This window comes from Pituophis catenifer, unplaced genomic scaffold, assembly GCF_029215685.1.
Source record: "Pituophis catenifer annectens isolate HBS135680 unplaced genomic scaffold, rPitCat1.0.hap2 SCAF_1, whole genome shotgun sequence".
In the NCBI taxonomy this organism is placed as follows: domain Eukaryota; kingdom Metazoa; phylum Chordata; class Lepidosauria; order Squamata; family Colubridae; genus Pituophis; species Pituophis catenifer.
This window is the reverse complement of record NW_027256881.1, coordinates 215,362,581-215,370,710: the sequence shown is the minus strand read 5'-3', so window position 1 is coordinate 215,370,710 and position 8,130 is coordinate 215,362,581. Positions and strand designations below refer to the sequence as shown.

The 8,130-nt window shown below is 41.9% G+C and overlaps 1 protein-coding gene across 3 annotated transcripts; it reads right to left on the bottom strand.

Annotated features, from left to right (window-relative positions):
• Positions 1-933: 933 nt before the first annotated feature.
• On the bottom strand, positions 934-7,903 carry LOC139318664 (transcription factor 15-like). 3 transcript variants are annotated; one of them, XR_011600527.1, is made up of 3 exons: positions 7,262-7,903; positions 5,993-6,094; positions 5,792-5,873 (listed from the first exon to the last, which is right to left on the bottom strand). XR_011600527.1 is itself a non-coding variant. In XM_070946274.1 (2 exons), exons 1-2 carry the CDS (start codon positions 7,742-7,744, stop codon positions 5,730-5,732), a joined length of 627 nt encoding a protein of 208 aa, XP_070802375.1. In that variant the 5' UTR covers positions 7,745-7,903; the 3' UTR covers positions 934-5,729. The 3 variants fall into 3 exon arrangements, 1 of the variants encoding a protein (XP_070802375.1); XR_011600529.1 differs by having other exon boundaries at positions 5,805-5,870; XM_070946274.1 differs by lacking the exon at positions 5,993-6,094 and having other exon boundaries at positions 934-5,873.
• Between the last annotated feature and the right edge of the window lie 227 nt (positions 7,904-8,130).

The following is an 8,130-nucleotide window of genomic DNA, read 5'->3' as shown; positions in this document are numbered from 1 at the left end:
GATATCAAAATTATTTTTCGCTTAGATCCTGCTGAATAACAAATAGAGGTATGTCCATGCCAGTGTGTTCATGTTCTTTTTGGTTCTTTGCACATCTTAGTTAGTATATTCAACTTCTAGTCTAGTCTCAGGAGAAAGAACATTTGCTAGATCAGAAATTTGCCCCCCTAAGTAGAAAGCTAATCAGAGCAGATCTACTCTTGTCCACCAATTCTAAGTGACTTCATCATAAGTATGCAGACATCATACAAGTTACATTGTGTGGTGGTGAACAAACTTGCTGAGTATCACATAAGGCAGCTACATGTCCAGCAAAGCATGAAGGATGGTGGAGGGGGAGAAATAACTAACTTTCTGAAATAAAAATTAGGGTATCATCATGATCATCTATGGCTCAGGGAGCTATGGGTGTGACAATATCACACAAATGCCATGACTGCGTATTTGGGACACAAAACTGGTGTGTGTCCAATCACACCAATAAAGAATTCTATTCTATTCTATTCTATTCTATTCTATTCTATTCTATTCTATTCTATTCTATTCTATTCTATTCTATTCTATTCTATTCTATTCTCAGTTGAGTAATTGCGTATGTGTGGATGTATGTTGTTATTCTGGTATCTTTGTAGCTTGCTGAGATGTGTAATTTGTCTGAATTCAAGCTTTATTAATGCATATAAATCATATATAGATATAGTTTTCAAGATTGGTGGTTTATTTAATATAATGATGGAAATAGTCAGAGAAATTTGAATGCATGTTATTCGCTTCGGGTTTTTTTTTTGTTGTTGTTGTTAAAACTTAAAAAATAATCTCTTTCTCTTTTATATTGTTCTTTGGAAACAGGACCAATAAATATTCAATTGGATTTTTAAATATATGTTACAGCATATTACTTTTACAAGAATCCACTTGTAAAGTATTGATTGAGACAATTAAAAATTAACAAATGCTGTGAAACTGTAATTGGGGGATTGTTAATTTTGGCTGAAGTAAGAAACTAGGTGTTGAAATATATTAAAGGAATCCAAACATCACTGCTCTATGTGTTCACATGCCCTACATATATTCAGAGTCTCATTTCACAACTCTCTTCTCTAATAATTTTCACTTTATTTTGATTTATTCTGCCTGTATTTGAAAACGTAAAACCTATTTTACAGATTTAGTCTAATTCAAAACAAAGAGTGCAGGCCTACACAACAAGCAGTAAAGCGATGACATCAAATATAATGTATAGTGACCATGTGGGAGAAACCTAGGAGCAATAATAAAGAGTCCTTGGGAACTTTTTCGGCTCCACACTTCAATGATGAACTAATTTAGAAAGATCCTACATTCTTTCAAGAATCGTGACTCACCGCGTAGCCCTTCTCCAATTTCAAATCTAGGAGCCTGCTCCTGTCTGGCTATATCAGGGGTCGGCAACCTTTGAGTGTTTAACTCAAAGAGCCACAAAGGTCCTAACTGGAAGCCTCCATTTAATTCTGGAGCTGACCCCCATCATAGTCTCCTCCTAGCACAGCGTCCTTTATCCTCTGCTGACCGGAAATCGGTTCTCCCACCATAGAGTCTCCTCCTAGCACGGCATCCTTTTTCCTCTACCTGTCCTAACCAAAAGCTTTATCAATTGTGGAGCTGACCAGCAACAGGGAGCCGCAGCAGAGGGATGAAAGAGCCACCTGCGGCTCCAGAGCCACGGGTTGCTAACCCCTGGGCTATATCTTTCATAAGACCCAAAGGTGCTTTTTTCAAAAGGCAACTGGACTTTCTGGAAAAAGACATCTTCCACAAGATCTACTTCATAAGCCAGTTTGTCAAGGAATCTGTGATACAAGTCTTGGGCTCAACTTTATGGCTAAAGCTAGCTTTGTTGCAAGGCGGACTCTGACATGCTTGGCTCATTTCAGTATGAAGGTGCCTAGTTATTTTATTTATTTATTTACTAAATTTATATGCCTTTTTGTAGGCCGACCTATTGGAGGGAGGCTTTCCATAGCATCTGTGGCCGAGACTCAAAAAGGTGCACATATTGCTCCTGCCACAAGTAATGGAAAATCTGTAGAAGCAATAACTTAATATTTGATATATAAGCTGCTAGAAATGCATAAATCAGCTGTAAGAGTGAAGTGCCCATATATTAGAGAGGAACCAGGGCCTTTTAAAAAGGCTATTAGAATTCCATTTCATTAATTTATCCATTCCTGGCCTGGACATGTCATCATGCATATGGAGACAAGTATCAAAATTTAAATATTTCCCTCATATAAAATATCTCCTAGAGAAGAAGGCTATCAAAGTCAGTAGCTTTTTATCAGGGTGGGAAAGGGGTAGAGAGCTGGGGTTGCATTACAGAGTGGGGGGGGGAGGGGGGGGAGAAGCTCTGACCTCTTCCACTACCAGAATGACATGGGGATTAGCAGCATAGATGCCCATCTCTGAAGGATAATGAGAACATTGTTGGCTCACCTGCAATGGATTCATCCTCACCTCTTTCCTACTGCAGTGCTACGGTGGGCACAAGGTAGCCAAGCTGATGTAAAGAATGAGTAAGAGCAGAGATCTCTTCTTATATAGGGTGGAGCCATACAAACTGTGACAGAGCTTTTGAATGGACAATGTAAAGGATTTTAATAGGAACTTCAAAAGGGAAAAAAATGAGTGGAAGAAAGGGGGAACCTGGCTGGATATTATACAGGTAGTCCTCGACTTATAACTACAATTGAGACCACAATTTCCATTGCTAAGCAAGACAGTTGTTAAGTGGGTCACACCCAATTTTACAACATTTTTGCCACGGATATTAAGCAAATCTCCCCAGTTGTTAACCGAACCACGTGGTTGTTAAGTGAATCTGGCTTTCCTCATTGACTTTGCTTGTCAGATGTCAGCTGGGAAGGTCGCAAATGGGATCACCTGACCCTAGGACGCAGCAAGTATCATAAATGCATATATTTTGCTCCATCCCCTGGAACAATTATCGTAGAGACCCAAGTGTGAGGCACTACAGGTTTTTTTGGGGGGGGGGGGGGTGGGGGGGGGGGCGGAGGGAGAATTGCTATTAGAAATTGTCACACTTTATTCTTGTATGGCTAATTTCCAGAATTTTCTCCTAGCCCTGGAAAGGTTCAATATACAAGCCAATAAATACCCTGTTTTCCCAAAAATAAGACCCAACCAAAAATAAGTCCTAGCATGATTTTTCAGGATGCTCATAATATAAACCCTACCCCCAAAATAAGCCCCAGTTAAGATTGTCAGCCAGATGGATGCATTTAGTACTGTATTTTCCCCAAAATAAGACCTAACCAGAAAATAAGACCTAATATGTCTTTTGGAGCAAAATTTAATATAAGATCCAGTCTTATTTTTGGGGAAACACGGGTAATCTAATTTGCATAAATAATCTATCTCTTAGGTAGGGGAAACCCATATCTTCTCATTCTGCTGCTGATAATGAAAAAACACCGCTCCTATAATTGAAGCCTCAGCCTGGCTGAGATAACATCAAAGAGGTGGCCAATAAAGGAGATGGTCTCCTTTATTCCCATAAAGGAGAAGGAGAGGAAAGGAAAGGAAAGGAAAGAAAGAAAGGATAGTGTCTTGCAAAGCACTTGGACAACATCAACTTTCACGAATGAAGGCAAATATATGTGTCTCAGGATACTGTTGTGGGATCTAATCTGGGTCAGTCTCTGGGACCAGAGGTTTAGTCTTCTGAGCTTTCAGACTCATGCTGGAACCCATCCTCAGGTGTGTCTACTAGAGAGAAGTTCCCTGAGGATGGGCTCCAGCTTGAGTCTGAAAACTCAGAAGACTGCACCTCTGGTCCTGGTGACTGATCCAATTGGATACTGCAATATCAGCTTTGTTTATAGTTTCGCTACTATGATATCTCTATAAGGAAGACCTCAACATCATGTCTCAGCTTCACGAAACAGCTCTCGCTTTTCAAATATATCTGTGTCAATCCTGGATGTTATGTCTGCTACTGATCTTCAGGTCTTCATGCCAAATTTTGTATATGGGTCAAGTAGTTGCTCAGAACTAGCTATGGAGTTATTATATATCCAGTTTCTCCTACCATTAATGGGGAGGGGAGGGGAGAGGAAACCTTATTATGTAATATTTCCCAAAGGACAAGGCTTGAGAAGAGAGAAGGGAGAAGGTTTCTTCTGATCACCATGACCAGTGTATCATATAACCCTAACTCTAAAAAGCAAATAATTTTCTAAGTTATGCTGTCCAAAAGCAGTTTACTTTCCTTTCTCCACTACTTTACAATGCAGTTCTTTGTCTCTTAGATAACAATCTGAATGCACAGGAAGTCCTTGACTTAGGACCAGAATTGAACCCAAATTTTGTGTTGCTAAGTGAAATGGTTGTTAAGTGAATTTTGCCTTGTTTTACGACCTTTCTCACCACAATTGTACAATTAGCAACCTGGTTTTTAAGTGAATCTAGCTTCCCCATTAACTTTGCCTGTCAGAAAGTCACAAAAGGTGATCGCAAGACCCCGGGAAACTGCTACCGTCATAAATAGGAGCCAGTTGACAAGCATCTGAATTTTGATCATGTAATTGTAGAGATGCTGGAAATGGTTGTAAGCAGGGGTGAAATCCAGCAGGTTCTGACAGGTGCTGGAGAACCAGTAGCAGAAATTTTGAGCAGTTTGGAGAACCGGTGGCAGAAATTTTGAGTAGTTCGGAGAACTGGCAAATACCACCTCTGGCTGGCCCCAGAGTGGGGTGGGAATGGAGATTTTGCAATATCCTTCCCCCAGGAGTGGGGTGGGAATGGGGATTTTGCAGTATCCTTCCCCTGCCATGCCCACCAAACCACACCGAACAGGAAGTAAACAGGTTTACTACCAACAGGTAGTAAAAAAAATTGGATTTCACCACTGGTTGTAAGTGTTAAAAAGGGTCATAAGTCACTTTTTCAGTGCTGTTGTAACTTCGCACATTCACTAAACAAACTATTGTAAATCAAGGGCTACCTGTATATGACTCACAGTTAATCTAAAGAAAATCATGCTCCATTTTCATCATGTGACAATACTCTGAGTTTGTGATCTCCCATAACAAGAAAAGACACTGGGTTTTTTTTGTTTTTTTTTTGGCATTGGAAGCCCCACATTGTAACACAGTGACTGGCTAGGGCAGACTTTTCCAACCTGATGCTTTCCAGAGATGTTTGGACTACTTACCCTGTTTTCCCCCGAAAATAAGAGTCAACCGGAAAATAAATCCTAGTATGATTTTTTCAGGATGCTTGTAATATAAGCCCTACCCCCCAAATAAGCCCCAGTTAAGATTGTCAGCCAAATGGATGCATTTAGTACCATATTTTCCCCAAAATAAACCCTAATGCGTCTTTTGGAGCAAAAATAAATATAAGACCTGGTCTTATTTTCGGGGAAACATGGTAGCTAGAGAGAACAGGATTATATGATTAAACAGGAACTAATTATTTCCTAGGATCAGAAGAGCGAACTAAGGGAGCATCATTTTCGCATTGAAATTGGATAAACTGGGACCTCGTATTCATTCTTGCTACAATTTGGGTACAGACCTTCCATCTCAGTGGAAACCTTTGGGCTTCAAGGGAGCCCTTGAGAAAAAAGAAAAAGAGAAAAATGCCATTCCTTGGTGTGTTCAGTTGTGGTTAGAAGCTCTGATGCACTTGAAATCTCCACGATAAGGAGATGCTGGATGTTGGGAAGCTCAAGTTCCATCATGTGACATCAGTTTGGGAGGCATCGGCTGCTTAGGGTTAGCATTTCTTGCACGAAAATAGCTGCCACGCCAGGTGCAACTTTCCTCACCGTGTTCAATTTCATCTGCAAAAAGGCCCTTGGAACTGGTCTGCTGCAAGGGAAAACCAAGTGCAAATTGTGGTTACTATTTTGCCCCTGCCTTTCAAAATGAGGTTCAAATAACTGCACAATTTCAACACGAATATTATGACACGAGTGCCAAGCCATTACCTAGAGCTGTTCTGTAACCAGTCCAGCATTTACACAAGTAGCTCATCTGAATCAACATCCATAAAAATTTTAAAGTGACAGGTGTTTGTCCCATTCTCTGTGCTGCAAATAGGACCAAAAGCATCCATTATTAAACAGCAAGATACATAAACACATACATTTATGTTTTTTTCATCTCTGTTGCCCATGGCCAATGAATATTTCACTTGCTCTATCAGAGACAGAGGAGATCACACCAGTGTTGTGGACACATACACACACAGACAGAAAGATTAGATATATAGATATGGAAATGATATATCTATATCTATATGTATCTATCATCCATCCATCTATCATCTATCTATCTATCTATCTATCTATCTATCTATCTATCTATCTATCTATCTATCTCCATCCATCCATCTACCCACCCACCCACCTACTTACTTCCATCCATCCATCCATCCATCCATCCATCCATCCATCCATCCATCCTTGTCTGTCTCTCTATTGTCTATCTATATCCACCCACCTATTTTCATCTCTCTCTCTCTCTCTCTCTCTCTCTCTCTCTCTCTCTCTCTCTCTCTCTCTCTCTCTCTCTCTCTCTCTCTCTCTCTCTCTCTCTCTCCTCCCTCCCTCCCTCCCTCTCTCTCTCTCTCTCTCATCTATCTAGATATCTATTGAAGCTGGTTAGTCTTACTTGCAGATCTTTACTTATACCTTCAGTCAGTCATGTTCATTCTCAAGGCTAAGTTTGCTGTTTTAGTTTTGTTTGTTTAATGTAAACCCTGAAATGGGGAGGGTAAGATAAAACAGTCTCTGTGAGAAATACAGTAAAAGTATACTACTCAAAGTCCTGAACAATCTAAGGATTGCTTATAAAAAGGAAAAACATAATAATAAAGGTTACTTTTCCAGCTACAAAACAAAGCAAATGCAGCTTTTGTTCATTCATTTCTATATGCAAGGCTCACATGAAAAAAAACAAACCCTTACCTGTTTTTAAAAAGAGGTCAGAAGCACTCCCTTTTCGAGAATGAGAAGGCACCCCAAGACACTTAAAAGAAGGTTTGTCTGTGATATGATATTTGGCATGCTGCTAATACAAAGATTAAGTTCTACCTTCCCATCTGTTTCATGTAGGTACCCCTTTTCTGCCTGTGCAAAAGCACAGAATCTGAATCAAGCAAGTTGAATTAAAATATGGGGCAAGGATGCTTAAACACTGCCACCTTCTAGACTCGAGGTGGTAGCGCAGTGGCCATTTCTGCATGCCAACCTTACCAGTCTCCTCTGGCTGCTCAGACAGAAGGTGCAGATGGATCTTGGGCTCCCTGAGGCAGGGCTTCCTTGCAGGAGAGGTTGATACTGCAGGCAGGGCTGCCTCACAAGCAAGGCCTCCTCAGCCAAGTTCCCACTGGATTGTTGCTGCTGCTGCTGCTGCTGCTGTAGGAGCAGCATATTCGCCAGGTGTGAGATGTAGCTCGAGGCCAGGCGCAGGGTTTCGATCTTGGACAGCTTACGGTCTGCAGGCTCGGTTGGGATGAGTGTGCGGAGGGCACTGAAAGCACTGTTGACGCTGTGGGTTCTGTCCCTTTCCCGAGCGTTGGCTGCCTGCCTCTGCTTGTTGTGACCACTCAGCCGAGGGCTCTTGCGTTTGCGTTTGCTTTGGGCCCCGGTGCCAGGCAGGGAATGGCCGGAGCTGCTCTCGCTGCTGCCACTCTCCAGCTCCTCCAGATCGGATGCAGCACCCCCGCTCGACTTCATGGTCAAGCCGGCAGCCCTTCAGCTCCATCACTTTTATGCCCAGCAGCTGCCACCTTGCTCCTGTTAGCATCAGCAGCCGTTGCTCTACCAACTCCCCTCCAGCAGCAGGGTCATTTTTTGAATGGTTGCTCCTTTTAGATCGAGCAGATGGTAGCTCTGTAAATAAGGCAAGAGAGGTGGAGCTGCCTCTCAGAGGAGCTATTGCAAGCCCTGCACCTGTCTCCCCCTTGTCATGTCAGCCTGTCCAAAGGCCTGGGCAGCCCCCAGGAGCATGGGCAGAAGGGAAACGAAGCCCTCGCCCTCCTCTTTCCCCTCAATCTCTGGAATGGTTTCATGCCTCTCTCAAATCCTCCAGGAAGTCAGACATTTCCCCCTTTCTCTCAGCA

Coding starts and splice junctions, on each gene's coding strand:
- LOC139318664 (XM_070946274.1), bottom strand. CDS start 7,744: ATGAAGTCGAGCGGGGGTGCTGCATCCGATCTGGAGGAGCTGGAGAGT. Junction 5,874..7,261: donor TGAGCAGCCAGAGGAGACTG/GTAAGGTTGGCA, acceptor TTTCCCTTGCAG/CAGACCAGTTCCAAGGGCCT.